We start from the raw sequence: 15,703 nt of genomic DNA, 5'->3' as shown, positions 1-15,703 counted from the left end.
TGTGACCGTCCCTGGCGCTGAATGATGGGGGTGCTGGTCCGATCTCTCTCTCCCCTCTCTCTCCCTCTCTCTCCCTCTCTCTCTCTCTCTCTCTCCCTCTCCATCTCTCTTTCTCTCTCTCTCCCTCTCCATCTCTCTCTCCCTCTCTCCCCCTCTTTCTCTCTCTCTCTTCCCCTCTCTCTCTCTCTCCCTCTCCCTCTCTCTCTCTCGTGAAACACACCTGAAATATATATATGAATCTTTAAAAAGCACACGCGGGTGGGGCAACGTCCCGCCACGCACACGGCCAGGCTCTGGGCCCCGGCACCGCAGAGACGCGCCACAGCGCCAGGGGAAGCTCCTGTGTTGGGGCGCCCCCACGCCATCTCCCCCTCTCCTGATCTGAAACAAGATGGACGAAAGACTTGGCGGGGACGGTGGGACTCATCTCTCCAGCGCTGAGATCAGGCTGAACGCTGACAACAGTGACGCCCGCCGCGCCCAGGAATAAAGGGCCCCTGTGCCCTGGGGTGGCATTTGGGAAGGGCGCCCTCTCTGTCACCCTCTTCCGCCTCAGCTTCTCGCACCCGGGCGGGGGGTGGGGGCCGGGGTCTCCCCACAGAGCCCCTTTGTGAGACGGCCCCGGGGGCAGCGGGCGGCCCTCCAAGCCCAGGCCTAAAAATACCAGCAAGGCGGCCACCACACAGATGTCTGTCTGTCTGTCTAGATCTGATCAGGGAGAGAGGGAGGGAGAGGGGGAGAGAGAGAAGGGGAGAGAGAAGGAGAGAGAGGAGAGGCAGGGAGGGAGGGGGAGAGAGGGAGAAGGAGAGAAGGGGAGAGGGAGGGAGGGAGAGGGAGAAGGAGAGGGAGGGAGGGAGAGATGGAGGGAGAGAGAGGGAGAGGGAGAGAAAGAGCGAGAGAGGGGGTAGAGGGAAGGAGAGAGGAAGAGAGAGGGAGGGAGAGAGAGGGAGAGGGAGAGGGATGAGAGAGAGAGAGGGAGAGAGGGAGCGGGAGAGGGATGAGAGAGAGAGAGAGGGAGAGAGGGAGCGGGAGAGGGATGAGAGAGAGGGACAGGGAGGGTGGGAGAGAGGGAGACGTGGTGAGAGGGAGAGACGCCGCCTGCCAGGACGGCCTTTCACCGGGGAGCTGCTGGGTCTCCTCAGGCCAAGCGGGAGGGCGGCTCCTGGCTGAGCGCTCACCTCACGGTGCTCAGGACCCGGGTTCGAGCCCCCGGGTCCCCACCTGCAGGGGCGGCTTCACGAGGGGTGAGGCAGGGCTGCAGGTGTCTGTCTGTCTCTCCCTCCATTTCTCTGTCTCTGAAGTACAGTGGAAAGGGAGTGCAGGGCAGTGAGCTCCACAGTGACCACCGTCATAACCAAACTCCCGGCCCACTCGTGGGGCTCCTGAGACCGCCGGGGCCCAGACGCTCCAGGAGCAGCGGCGCCTTTTTCTAATGTTTCCCGGAGAAAACGTCTCCACACACGAAGGAAGCAGGGCGCGGAGACAGTGCCTGGATCAAAAACAGCCGTCTCTGCACCAGGCCCCAGCAGTCCACTGCGAGCCATCAGGCCAAAGAACACAGAAAGACGGGCGCACGCCAGCACTCACCAGCCCAGCTCCAGCCACCCCCGACCCAAGGGGAAGTGGAATACTACACAGCCCCGAAGAAGGGCGAAGAACACGGAGGGAGGTGGGGGGCTGTGTTGGGAGAGAGACGGCAGAAGGGGAGGAGGAAGAGCGGATGGACTCACTGGAAGGAGGAAGCAAGCCTGACTCTTGGGGTCTGAGCACAGAACTAGGCTCAGACCTGACCAGGGACAGGGCGGGCTGCAGGAGGCAGGGGGCAGGGGCCATGGAGGAGCCAGGTGCTGAGGCGGTGTGCTGCACACACCTTGGGGGTCCAGCTGTACACCCTGAAACACCGGCGCTGACAACCACAGTTGACACTAACAACTTAAAATAAGGGAGTCGGGCGGTAGCGCAGCGGGTTGAGCGCACGTGGCACAAAGCACAAGGACCGGCGTAAGGACCCCGGTTCGAGCCCCCGGCTCCCCACCTGCAGGGGAGTCGCTTCCCAGGCGGTGAAGCAGGTCTGCAGGTGTCTGTCTTTCTCTCCCCCTCTCTGTCTTCCTCTCCTCTCTCCATTTCTCTCTGTCCTACCTGACAACAGCATCGATAACTGCAATAATAATAACCACAACAACAGTAAAACAATGGCAACAAAAAGGGGAAAAATAAAATAAAAATAAAAAATACCCCCCCAAACATAAAATAATAAAAATTATAATATATAAGCAGAGAAGAAGCAGCCCAGCTGTGTATAGGGAGCTATTTTTAAAACACAGCCATGGGTGGGGCCAGGGGTGCTGCCTCAGGCTAAGCGCACACAGACCCACACACACTGGACCTGGGTTCCAGCCCCGCTCCCCACCTGCAGGGGAGTCGCTTCCCAGGTGGTGAAGCAGGGCTGCAGGTGTCTCTCTGTCTCTCCCCCTCTCTGCCTTCCCCTCCCTCCCTCAATTTCTCTCTGTCATAACTAGTTTAAAAAAAAAAAAAGGAGGCGGGCGGTAGTGCAGAGGGTTAAGCTCACGTGGCGCAAAGCGCAGGGACCGGCGTAAGGATCCCGGTTCGAGCCCCCGGCTCCCCACCTGCAGGGGAGTCGCTTCCCAGGCGGTGAAGCAGGTCTGCAGGTGTCTGTCTTTCTCTCCCCCTCTCTGTCTTCCCCTCCTCTCTCCATTTCTCTCTGTCCTATCCAACAACGATGACATCAATAACAACAACAGTAATAACTGCAACAATAAAACAAGGGCAACAACAGGGAATGAAAAATAAATACTAAAAAATAAATCTTAAAAAAAAAAGGCCGCCAGGAGCAGTGGATTCCCACGGAGCCCCAGTGATGCCCCTGGAGGCGAGAAATGGGTAAGGGAATGAGCGGAGGAGTGGCGTTACTAACGACGCGGCTGGTTGAGCTCACACCCCACCACGTGCGAAGACCCAGGTTCAAGGCCCTGCGAGACCCAGGTTCAAGCCCCTGCGAGTGAAGCGGGCTCTGTCCCTCTGTCTCCCCCTCTCCCCAATGCTTGATTTCTCCCTGTCCTATCCAGTAAACATGGAGGGGCTGGGCAGTGATGCTCACACGACAGGGCACAGGGACCTGGGTTCGGTCCCCACCTGCAGGGGGGAAGCTTCCCGGGTGTTGCAGCAGGGCTGCGGGGGTCTCTCTGTCTCTCTCCCTCTCTCTCTCCCCCTCCCTTCTCAATTTCTCTCTGTCTGTATCCAAGAAGAAATTTTTAAAAAACGGAAAGAAAACCCAGTGACAGGAAGTGGGTGAGTGGGAGCTTGGATCCAGCTCAAAAGGGGACCCAGAGGGGAGCCGAGAATTCCAGAGATTCCGACCTCCAGGGTTCGGGCACACATGGGCCTGTTCCTGGTTCCTGGGGAGACGCAGCCGCCCCCAGGGACGCCTCCCACAGGACGCCAACCCGCAGGACGCCAAGCGCGAGGACGCCCAAAGAGCCCCATTCAGGGCTGAGCCTTTACCTCCAGGGCAGAGGGGGGGAGAGAGATTCCAAACAGACAGACAACCCTGGCTTCCTTTCTCTCTCTCTCTCTTCCTCCCTCCCTCCCTTCCTTTTTTTTTTTTTTTTTTTTTTTTTGTTGCCTCCAGGGTTATCACTGGGGTTCGGTGCCTGCACTACAAATCCACTGCTCCTGGAGGCCCGCCCTCCCTCCCTCCCTCCCTTCCTTCCTTCCTTCCTTCCTTCCTTCCTTCCTTCCTTCCTTCCTTCCTCTTTCTAGAACAGAGAAGTTAAGAGAGGAGGGGAAGACAGAGAGGGGAGGGAAAGACAGACACCTGCAGACCTGCTTCACCGCCTGTGAAGCCTGCAGGTGGGGAGCCGGGGGCTCGAACCGGGATCCTTACGCCGGCCCTTGCGCTTAGTACAGTGTACACTCAACCGGGGAACCAGTGCCCGGCCTCCTCTTTCTTTTTGGATTAAGTCAGGGCAGCCCGTTGCAGAGCCCATGGCCTCTGGCAGAGAGCACCCCAAGGTGGGAAGGGCACCCCGGGAGAGCCCCAGGACCGGGCTTCTGTGGAGGGCCCGCCAGGGAGGACGGTCCCAGGAGAGACCCCTCGGGCGGAGACCCCGCCTCTTCACACGCCACTGGCTTTCTGGAATGATCCACGGGGCGGGGGACTGCACCACACACAGAGCAGAGTGCCGGCAACAGCAGTCCTGTACCCATGTCCTTATAAGGCAGGGAGCTGGGCCGGGCAGGGAACTGGGCCCGGCAGGGTGCTGGGCAGGGAGCTGGGCCGGGCAGGGTGCTGGGCCCGGCAGGGTGCTGGGCAGGGTGCTGGTCAGGGCAGGGTGCTGGGCTGGGCAGGGTGCTGGGCTGGGTAGGGAGCTGGGCCGGGCAGGGAGCTGGGCAGGGTTCTGGGCAGGGTGCTGGTCAGGGCAGGGTGCTGGGCTGGGCAGGGTGCTGGGCTGGGTAGGGAGCTGGGCCGGGCAGGGAGCTGGGCAGGGTTCTGGGCAGGGTGCTGGTCAGGGCAGGGTGCTGGGCTGGGCAGGGTGCTGGGCTGGGCAGGGTGCTGGGCTGGGCAGGGTGCTGGTCAGGGCAGGGAGCTGGGCCGGGCAGGGAGCTGGTCAGGGCAGGGTGCTGGGCCGGGCAGGGAGCTGGGCTGGGCTGGGTGCTGGGCTGGGCAGGGTGCTGGTCAGGGCAGGGAGCTGGTCAAGGCAGGGAGCTGGGCCGGGCAGGGAGCTGGGCTGGGCTGGGTGCTGGGCTGGGCAGGGAGCTGGTCAGGGCAGGGAGCTGGGCTGGGCAGGGAGCTGGGCTGGGTAGGGAGCTGGGCAGGGCAGGGAGCTGGGCAGCGTGCTGGGCAGGGTGCTGGGCTGGGCTGGGTGCTGGTCAGGGCAGGGAGCTGGGCCGGGCAGGGAGCTGGGCTGGGCTGGGTGCTGGTCAGGGCAGGGTGCTGGGCTGGGCCGGGTGCTGGTCAGGGCAGGGAGCTGGGCCGGGCAGGGAGCTGGGCTGGGCCGGGTGCTGGTCAGGGCAGGGAGCTGGGCCAGGCAGGGAGCTGGTCAGGGTAGGGTGCTGGGCCGGGCAGGGAGCTGGGCTGGGCCGGGTGCTGGGCTGGGCAGGGTGCTGGTCAGGGCAGGGAGCTGGGCCAGGCAGGGAGCTGGTCAGGGTAGGGTGCTGGGCCGGGCAGGGAGCTGGGCTGGGCCGGGTGCTGGGCTGGGCAGGGTGCTGGTCAGGGCAGGGAGCTGGGCCAGGCAGGGAGCTGGTCAGGGTAGGGTGCTGGGCCGGGCAGGGAGCTGGGCTGGGCTGGGTGCTGGGCTGGGCAGGGTGCTGGTCAGGGCAGGGTGCTGGTCAGGGCAGGGAGCTGGGCCGGGCAGAGAGCTGGTCAGGGCAGGGTGCAGGGCCGGGCAGGGAGCTGGTCAGGGCAGGGTGCTGGGCCGGGCAGGGAGCTGGTCAGGGCAGGGTGCTGGGCCGGGCAGGGAGCTGGTCAGGGTGCTGGGCCGGGCAGGGAGCTGGTCAGGGCAGGGTGCTGGGCTGGGCAGGGTGCTGGTCAGGGCAGGGAGCTGGTCAGGGCAGGGTGCTGGGCTGGGCAGGGAGCTGGTCAGGGTAGGGAGCTGGTCAGGGTAGGGTGCTGGGCCGGGCAGGGAGCTGGGCTGGGCTGGGTGCTGGGCTGGGCATGGAGCCGGTCAGGGCAGGGTGCTGGGCTGGGCAGGGTGCTGGTCAGGGCAGGGAGCTGGTCAGGGCAGGGTGCTGGGCTGGGCAGGGAGCTGGTCAGGGAGCTGGGCCGGGCAGGGAGCTGGTCAGGGTGCTGGGCCGGGCAGGGAGCTGGTCAGGGTAGGGTGCTGGGCCGGGCAGGGAGCTGGTCAGGGTAGGGTGCTGGACAGGGAGCTGGGCCGGGCAGGGAGCTGGGCCGGGCAGGGAGCTGGGCCGGGCAGGGTGCTGGGCAGGGTGCTGGGCCTGGCAGGGAGCTGGGCCGGGCAGCTGCTCCAGAGGTGTGGGGGCCTCTAGGAAAGAACATTCTGCACACGGCCCTGGGGGGCCGCCCAGATGGCTTCCCACTGCAGTGCTCTGGGCCAGCTGGTCCGTGAGAGAGACGGAGGGAGGGAGGGAGAGGGAGGGGAAGAGAGAGAGGCAGAGGGGGCAAGGGCGAGGGAGAGAAGGAAAGGGAAAGAGAGAGGGAGACAGAGGCGGGGATACAGGGAGAGAGAGGGAGAGAAATAGAGGGACGGGGAGAGGGAAAAGGAATGGGAGAGAGAGAGATGGAGAGGAGCGAGAGGGAGAGAGAGAGAGACAGAGCTCAGTCCTGGCTGCAGGTGGACTGAAGCCCCAGCCTGCAAGTCCTGCGCTCCTGCTCTGAGCTGTCTCCCGCTGGAGCCTTCCACCCCGCCCTCCCCAGAGACCCCGCCGCCCCGGCCCTCCGGCCCTGCTGCGGCAGGGGGTGCACCCAGGACGGGGGGGGGCACAGGCCGTGAACAGACCCCACGCGGCCCCGCCAGTGGTGTGGAGTTTCCCTACACGGATATTTCTCCGGGCGTGTGTGCAGGTCGCACACTAGACACATGCCAAACACACACTAACATACAAACACTGACACGCTGACACACACTTGTGCCGACGTCACGTCTGAAGCATGTTAAACCCCACCTACACTATTAAACACACACCACACTACCAACGACACGCTAAACACACACCACACGCTAAGCACACACCACACGCGAACACACGCTAAACACACACTAAGTGATAATACTAAGCACACACCAAACACATACGAATACACTCTAAGCACACACAAACACGCGAACACATGTTAAGCACACACTAATACACACGAACACACGCTAAGCACACAGGAAACACACGAACACACGCCCGCACAGACTCCGGGCTGGCGGGGGCTCACTTACCCGGCCCCCCTTCTCGGGGAAGCACTGGCAGCCGCCGCTACAGTCTCTGCCGCCACACGGCGCGTCCAGCTTCTTCACGCCCTGCGGGGCAAACACAACACGGTCAGGACCCGCCGGGGGACACCCGGGCATGTGCTGAGCGCTGACTTTGAAGGAGACCCCCACTCTGTCCCCACAGCCGGGGCCTGGGAGCAGGCGGGCAGCCTCGGGGCCACCCCACGCGGACCCGGGACGGGTGTGGCCGCAGGGATCTGACAGGCCGCAGCCCCACCCGCACCCCAGAGGCTCCGAGAAAGACAGGGTGGGGGGCGACCCCCATCACCATGGTAGGGGCCCCCTGAGGAGACACCCACCCATCAGGACACCCTGAGGAGACAGACACCCATCAGGACACCCTGAGGAGACACCCACCCATCAGGACACCCTGAGGCGACACCCACCCATCAGGACACCCTGAGGAGACACCCACCCATCAGGGCACCCTGAGGCGACACCCACCCATCAGGACACCCTGAGGAGACACCCACCCATCACGCACCCTGAGGAGACACCCACCCATCAGGACGCCCTGAGGAGACACCCACCCATCAGGGCGCCCTGAGGCGACACCCACCCATCAGGACGCCCTGAGGAGACACCCACCCATCAGGACACCCTGAGGAGACACCCACCCATCACGCACCCTGAGGAGACACCCACCCATCAGGGCACCCTGAGGAGACACCCACCCATCAGGGAGACCCCACAGTCCCAGAGGATGGACACCAGCCCCCTCACTGTGTGTGCAGCCCCAGTCCCCCCGTCCCCACGGGCTCTCAGGACCCCGACGGCTCCTCAGACTGAAGGGGCCCCGTGACAGGAACATTCCCCCGACATGAACTCCGTCCCCGGGGCACAGAACGGGGGCCCTGAGCTCTGGGGTGCTTTTTTTTTAATTAAAATTTTTTCAGAAACTTTTCCGCTCAGGCTTCTATGGCGGTGCAGGGGATTAAACCTGGGACTTGGGAGCCTCAGGCACCAGAGTCTGTGCAGACCCAGGGCGCTGTCCGCCCCCATCAAGGTTCTCACGGTCGGACCCACCCGCGACTGTGCACGCGACGGCGACAGTTCCCTAGCAGAGGGGCTGAGGGGAAACCCCTGAGGCTGGAGGAGGCGGAAACGGCTCAGGGCAGGGCCGGGGGCTCGGCCGCGCCCCCCACGCACGTGAAGTAAGGCACGGGATGGCGCAGGAGACGCAAAGCCCCCAAATGGGATTGGCCGTGCAAGCCTGGGGGGTGATCTGAGAACAGGCGAGAGAGAGGGGGCTGCGGGGGCCGGGCGGGGCGCACCGGGCTACGCGTAAGAGTGCTGAGCGCAAGGACCCGTGCAAGGGTCCGGGTTCAAGCCCCCGCTCCCCACCTGCGGGGGGGGGGGGGAAGCTCACGAGGGTGAAGCAGGGCTGCGGGGGTCCCTCTGTCTCTCCCTCCCCTCTCAACCCAATGGGAAAATGGCCTCCAGGAGCAGTGGCTGCGTGCCCCAGCGATGACCCCGGAGGCGGATGATGGCAATAGTAATAACAACAACAATAATAATAACAATAAACAATACATAAAGAGGGAAGGAAGCTGGAGGAAGGGAAGAACGACAGACAGACAGACAGACAGACAGACAGAGAGGGAGAGAAAGAGCGGCAGCCAGGAGCAGCGGATCCACAGTCCGTCTGCGCAAGGTGGGGTGCGGGCAGCACTCGGGCACCCCCACTGGCACCCACGGCCCGAGTCCCGCGGCACTGGCGCCGCCCGATGGCGGGAGAGGCCTCCGGCCCGGGGACCCTCCCCCCCCCCCCTCCGCTCACAGTGCCACCCTGTCCCTGAGCCTACAAGGGGCCTGGGCGCGAGATTAAGAGCATCCGCATCCGGTCCCCGTGGCCCCGGCTGGAGCTGTCCCGGGCCCGGGCAGGGCTGCCGCTGTCCCCGCTCCGGGTGGCACACCTGTCCTGGTCTTGGGGCCGACTGAAAATAGGCTCACAGCTGGGGCGCCGTGCAGCCAGCACAAGGGCGTCCCGGGCTGAGCCCCAGCGCCACATGGAAGAGCCCCAGCACTGGGGGAAGCTCTCTGCTGGGATTGTCTCTGTCTGTCTCTCTCCCTGAGTGACAGTGTCGCCTCAGGCACCACATCAGAAGAGACTAGAAGCTTCAACGAAAACGCCAGGGTACAAAGCGCGGGCGAGAGACTCCCAGCGGCTCGAGGCTCCCAGAGCCACCCCCAGACAATGTGTCTGTGAAGCGGGGTCCCCGGGGTGCAGAGAGGCCCCCAGCGACTCGAGGAGCGGGAACCAGCCCCGGACACCAGAACAAAACGGATTTGTCCCGAAACAAAGAATTTTTTGTCCTCCACGCGTTCCAGGGAACGTGTCCAAGAGAGGCCTTCCAGCCAGAGCGACCAGTCCCCACAGGGGTCCCCACGTCCCGCGGCCACCCCCCCCCCCGCTTCCGGCGCAGGGGAGGGGCCCCCACCCACGGGCCTCACTGCCCCCCGAGCTCGGACGGGGCCTCGCCAGAGAGGGGGTGTCCACTCGCGCCCCCCCGGCCACCGGCTCCGGCCAGCTGGACGCGAACCTCAGCCCCTCTCGTCTCCCGATGGGCCGACGGGCAGTGCGGCTCCCGGGGCCGCGTCTCTTGCTGCTTCTGCACGTCCAGCGCGGGCGGAGGGTGGGCGGGGGTAAGGCCGCTCCCGACAAGACCACCGGCTCCCGGAGGACTTTTTCAGAGGCAGCCGCAGCTCTGGGGGACGGGCTGCACTTGGGGGAAGCAGGCCGGGGAGGGGAGGCCACGCGGGAGGGGACGGGACCCAGCGCGCGGGAACACTGACAGCCGCCCCGCCAAGCACCCACGGGTGCCCCTGCCCCTCCAGCAGGCGCGAGTGGGAGGCGGGCCGGGGCCTGTCTGGAGTTGTCCGCAGTTTCCTCACAGAGAGACTTTTCCTTTTTTTTGTTTTTAAATATCTTATTTCTTGTTATTTATTTTATTTTACTTTATTGCCTCTAGGGTTATAGCTGGGGCTTGGTGCAGGAATCGACTGCTTCCAGAGGCCATTTTTCCCCCCTTTTGTTGCCCTTGTTGTTTTATTGTTGCTGTTGTTATTGTTGTTGTTGGCTAGGACAGAGAGAAATGGAGAGAGGAGGGGAAGACAGAGACGGGGAGAGAAAGACAGACACCTGCAGACCTGCTTCACCGCCTGGGAAGCGACTCCCCTGCAGGTGGGGAGCCGGGGGCTCGAACCGGGATCCTTACGCCGGTCCTTGTGCTTTGCGCCACCTGCGCTTAACCCGCTGCGCTACCGCCCGGCTCCCTTTATTTTACTTTTTAAAGTAGTCTCTCTGGCTGATGGCGGTGTTGGGGATCGAACCTGGGACTTGGGGCCTCAGGCAGGAGTCTCCTTGCAGAACCACGATGCTGCCTCCTGCTTCTATTCTCTCACTCACTGTAGAGACAGAGAAACTGAGAGGGAGAGAGACAGAGAGACACCCGCAGCCCTGCTTCACGCTTCGTGAAGCTTCTCCCATGCAGGTGGGGACCGGGGGCTTGAACCCGGGTCCCTGTGCACTGGCGCTGTGATGTGAGCTCGGCTGGGTTAGCACCGCCCGGCCCTGGGGAACCAAATGCTTTTCAAGGAGGCTGGTCCCTACTCACTCCTGTGACCTGCGCACGGCGCCCAGGAGCCCGTGGGAGCGTCTGAGAGGCTGGCACTGGCCTCACCTGGGCACCGGGACGCTGCTGCCAGGGGCCTGACCTCGGTGCTCCTGGGGACGCCCTCGCAGAGGACCAGGGCCCCGGGCCCTCACCTGCCACCCCGCCTGTGCCCGCCCCCCGCCCTCACCTGCCACCCCGCCTGTGCCCGCCCCCCGCCCTCACCTGCCACCCCGCCTGTGCCCGCCCCCCGCCCTCACCTGCCACCCCGCCTGTGCCCGCCCCCCGCCCTCACCTGCCACCCTGCCTGTGCCCGCCCCCCGCCCCCCGCCCCGTGCCCAGCCCGTGACTCACGGCTGGCAGCCACCCGGGGTGTCTGCATGCCCTGCATGCCCTGCATGCCTCTGCCGTGAGCCGAGCGGCTTCAGGTCCGCTGCTCCATGGCTGTACCCTCCCCCGGCTCGGGGACCCACCCGCCCACCAGTCCGCGATGCCAGGAGTCCCCCCACAGCAGCCCGGGCCCACCTGCTCACAGCCTCCCCCACGGCGGCCTGGCTGGGGCTCATTCTGCAGGCCGGCTCATTCACCCACCCGAGGGCCTCTGCCAACAGCCACAGCTCAGCCTCTCCCTGTGCGGCTCTCATAAGACACCCCAGGCCTAGGGGTCAACAAGTCCAGTCTTTTTAGGGCTGGGAGACAGCACAGGGGGTCTGCAGACACTCTCCTGCCTGAGGCTCTGAGGTCCTGGGTTCAATCCCCAGCACCACCAGCAGCCAGGGCTCAGCAGGGCTGTGGGTATTTTTTCTGTATTTCTTTCTCACTGAAATTAAACAAATAATAAAACATTTAAAATAAAAATATTCTAATTATTTTCTTAAAATGAGAGATTGAAGCCGAGCAGTGGTGTATGTGGTGGAGCAGACGTCCTACCACACCCAAGGACCCGAGTTCGAGCCCCTGGTCCCCACCTGCAGGGGGGGAGGCTTCACCATGAAGCAGGGCTGCAGGTGTCTCTCTGTCTCTCTTCCTCTCTATCTCCTCCACCCTTCTCAATTTTCTGTTTCTATCCAAAATAAATAAAAAGAGAAATAAAATATATATATTTTTGCCTCCAGGGTTATCGCTGAGGCTCAGTGCCTGCACTACGAATCCGCTGCTCCTGGAGGCTGTTTATTCCATTGTTACTACTGTCATCATTGTCATTGTTGTTGGACAGGACAGAGAGAAACGGAGAGAGGAGGGCAAGAGATAGAGGGGAGAGAAAGACAGACACCTGCAGACCTGCTTCACCGCCTGGGAAGCGACTCCCCTGCAGGTGGGGAACCGGGGGCTCGAACCGGGGTCCTTGTGCTTCGCGCCATGTGCTCCTATCCTGTGCACCACCACCCGGCTGGCCCCCAATAAAGTATTTTTTAAAAGAAGTAAGAGTTTATAGACTGAGTTGGGGAAATAGGTGTCTCCAGAGAAAGGCATCTCGCCTATTACAGCAGCCCGACTGGAGTATTTTCGTATTAATAGGAACAGGACGCAAGATGGTTTCTACGTGAGCTAGCTGATCATTTTCAAAAAAGATATTGTGAGATCTATTTTTTTATACTTTGATTCAGAAAACCCCAGTCAGGACTCTCCCCTGAAAATATCACTCTCTCTGTTAAAAAAAAAAATCAGGGAGGGGCCAGGCGGTGGCGCACCTGGTTAAGTGCTCACATTACAGGGCACAAGGACCCGGGTTTGAGCCCCCAGTTCCCACCTGCAGGGGGAAAGTTTCACGAGTGGTGAAGCAGGGCTGCAGCAGCTGTCTCTCTCCCTCTCTGTCTCCCCCACCTCCCTCAATTTCTCTCTCTATCCAGTAATAATAAAAACAAATTAAAACAGAAACGCAAACAAGCACCCTGCGATCTGCTTCCCTAAGAGCCTCGACTTCCTTCAGCAGCTGGAGGACGGAACCTCCCCGTCATCTCGGTGGCCTCCTGGGACGTGACAGGCCAGCGCAGCTGCTCCCATGCCCACGCCCAGGGCAGCCCCTGCAGCGACCAGGCCTGTTGAGGACAGTGTCCCCCCCCCCCCCCCATTTCACTTTAAGAGAACCTGGTCTTGTTCTCAGCCTCGTAAGTTTCCAGGTGGGCTCCGCATCTGTCCCCTCCACTTGGAGAAATAGACACTCCATGGTCACTTTTATGCCCAAAGCATGTTTTCATGTCGTGGACACAATTCCTCAGCCTACAGTCCCAGAGGCTCAAGGCACCAGGGAGCCCCGAGAGGGTGCGGGGCCGCAGAAGGAGCGGCGAGGCCCGAGAGGTGGCGCGTGGCTGTGGGTGCGGACGCATTGACCGAGCGGCTTTTAGGAGAGCCTGTTGGAAGCACGTGTCTCCACGTCTCCCGGCCAAGGGCGGGGGGGGGGGGGGGTCGGGGCCACCTGGGAGTCAAACGGCTTTCAAACTGCGTTCAGAGGCTTTGTGCGTCTGCGTGTCTGCATGGGTCTGTGTGTGTCTGCATGTGTCTGCATGCGTCTGTGTGTCTGCGTGTCTGCATGGGTCTGCGTGCGTCTGTGTGTCTGCGTGTGTGTTTCTGTGCGTCTCTGTGTCTGAGTGCCTGTGTGTCTCTTTCTGTGTGTCTGTGTGTTTATGTGTGTCTGCATGTGTCTCTCTGTGTCTGAATGTCTGTATGTCTGTATGTCTCTGTGTGTCTGTCTGTGTGTCTCTTTCTGTGTGTCTGTGTTTATGTGTGTCTGCATGAGTCTCTCTGTGTCTGAATGTCTATGTCTCTGTGTATCTGTATGTCTCTTTGTGTGTGTCTGTGTGTATCTGGGTGTGTGTTTATGTGCGTCTGTGTGTGTGTCTCTCTGTGTCTGTGTGTCCCGTGTGGGTGTGCTGTGTCAGCGTGTGCAGAACTTCTAGACCAGTGAGCTCCGAGCTCAGCCCCCCAGTCAGCAGGGAGAGCAGGGTGTGAGTTCACTCTGACCAGGCAGCTCTCCCCCCCTCTCCCTCTCCCCCTCCCACCTCCCCCTCTCCCCCCTCCCCCTCTCCCTCTCCTCCCTCTCCCCCTCTCCCTCTCCCTCTCTCGTGAATGGCTGGCAGCAATGCCCAGCAGCTCAAGCAGCTGAACTCTGTCCCCAAGGTCTAGCTGGGAGCCGAGGTCTCCTGGGCCTCCTCCAGGCTGTCCCTCTTTCTCTCCTTCCCTCCCTCCCTGTGTCTGTCTGCTGAGCAGGCTGTCAGGCTGTCGCAGCACAAGCCCCCCTCCCCGGACCCCAGAGGGCCCTGACGTCAGGCCCTTCCTCACATGTGCGACACAGGCCAAAGGCCGGGAGGTGTGGGCTCTGTGGTGACAGGGTGCTGGGACCAGGGGGACCGTCATCCCAGGGGGGCGGCCTGGGAATGGGCATTCCCCACCCGAGAGCCCCGCCCGCCGTCCCTCCCGCCCTTGCTGGGTTCCTGGAAAGCATGGCTGAGCTGTCTGCATCAGGCCCGCCCGGGATGGTCGCAGAGGGGCTGAAGGACTCGCCCGTGCAGAGTACTGAGCTCACAGCACCCAAGGACGGTAGGCAGGAGGGACTGAGCGCCCGCGGAGTCACTAGCACCCAGATCACTGAACCGACCTCTCCTCTTCCTTCTTTTATTTTTATTTATGAGAAAGACAGGAGGAGAGAGAAAGACCCAGACATCACTCTGACACGTGTGCTGCCGGGGATTGAACTCGGGACCTCATGCTTGACAGTCCAAAGCTTTACCACTGCTCCACCTCCTGGATCACCGCTCTACCTTCTTGTTGCTATTATTTTGCCATTACTAGGGCTCACTGTGCAAGCCAACTTTACCAGACAGAGAGACAGAGACAGAGAGACAGAGACAGGGACAGAGACAGAGATACAGAGGAACAGAGACAGAGAGACAGAGACAGGGACAGAGACAGAGAAACTCGGGCAAGTGCTCCCGTGGGGGACAGCACTCCTCCCTCCTGTCTGCTGAGTGCTGGGCCCTGGCAGAAGATGTGGAACCCACAGACGGGCTCCGTGGGGCCCTGGGTTCTGTCCCCAGCTCCACCTGGCAGAGCCATGGACAGCAAGCACCAAGCTAAGTCCAGGGCTGGTGGAGGGCACTCTGGAGTGTCTTTTTCTTCCTTTTTAAAAAATTTTTAAAGCTTTTTAAAATTTTTATTTATTTTTCCTTTTGTTGCCCTTGTTTAACCTTGTTGTGTTGATTGATGTGGTTGTTGTTGGACAGGACAGAGAGAAATGGAGAGAGGAGGGGAAGACAGAGAGGGGGAGAGAAAGACAGACACCTGCAGACCTGCTTCACCGCCTGGGAAGCGACTCCCCTGCAGGTGGGGAGCCGGGGGCTCGAACCGGGATCCTTACGCCGGTCCTTGTGCTTCACACCATGTGTGCTTAACCCGCTGCACTACCGCCCGACTCCCTGGGGTCTCTCTGTCTAAGAACAAAAACACCAGGGCTGGGGCACAGCACAGGGCCTCTACAAAAAGACTCCTGCCCCAGGCTCTGAGGCCCCAGGTTCAGTTCCCAGGGCTCAGCAGGGCTCTGGTGTCTCTGTGTCTCTCTCTGTCTCTCTCATTAAAACAAAAGTCTGTTTTAAAAGGATGGGGACACAACATAATGGTTTTGCTAAGATCTTTCCTGCCGAGGCTCTGAGGTCCCAGGTTCCATCCCCAGCACCACCAGCAGCTCTGGGGTCTCTCTCTCTCTCTCTCTCTCAGGAAAAAAAAGAACAAAAACACTGGACCTGTGGAATTGTGCTTGTGTGAGACCTCAGGTCACTCATCGGAGTCTGAAGAGGGGCTGGGAAATAGGCCAACCAGCAGACCACAAGCAAGGATCCGGGGGCTTGGTGCCAGCACTAGGCGTCCCAGCTGCCGGTTATCCTTCCACTTTCTTATTTTTTCTGTTTTATTGGACAGGACAGAGAGTAACTGAGAGAGGAGGCAGAGATAGGGACAGAGAGACAGAGACACCTGCAGCCCTGGTTTACCTCTTGTGAAGCTTCCCCCCTGCAGGTGGGGACAGGGGGCTCCAACCCGGGGCCTCAAGCAGGTCATGTGCTCTCTCTCTCTCTCTCTCTCTCTCTCTCTCTCTCTCCTCTCGCCTCCCTCCTGAAAGGTGTGCCCCAGATACTC

At 61.6% G+C, this 15,703-nt stretch overlaps 1 protein-coding gene across 1 annotated transcript in view; it reads right to left on the bottom strand.

Annotated features, from left to right (window-relative positions):
- COL4A2 (collagen type IV alpha 2 chain) overlaps positions 1 to 15,703 on the bottom strand; it is a 91,822-nt gene that overhangs the window by 56,743 nt on the left and 19,376 nt on the right. The window contains exon 3 of the mRNA XM_060183779.1: positions 6,909 to 6,989. Within this exon, the coding sequence (XP_060039762.1) occupies positions 6,909 to 6,989 (81 nt within the window). The remainder of the gene's footprint in view (positions 1 to 6,908; positions 6,990 to 15,703) is intronic.

Source organism: Erinaceus europaeus, assembly GCF_950295315.1.
Source record: "Erinaceus europaeus chromosome 5 unlocalized genomic scaffold, mEriEur2.1 SUPER_5_unloc_2, whole genome shotgun sequence".
NCBI lineage: Eukaryota > Metazoa > Chordata > Mammalia > Eulipotyphla > Erinaceidae > Erinaceus > Erinaceus europaeus.
This window is presented reverse-complemented; position numbering and strand designations above follow the sequence as displayed.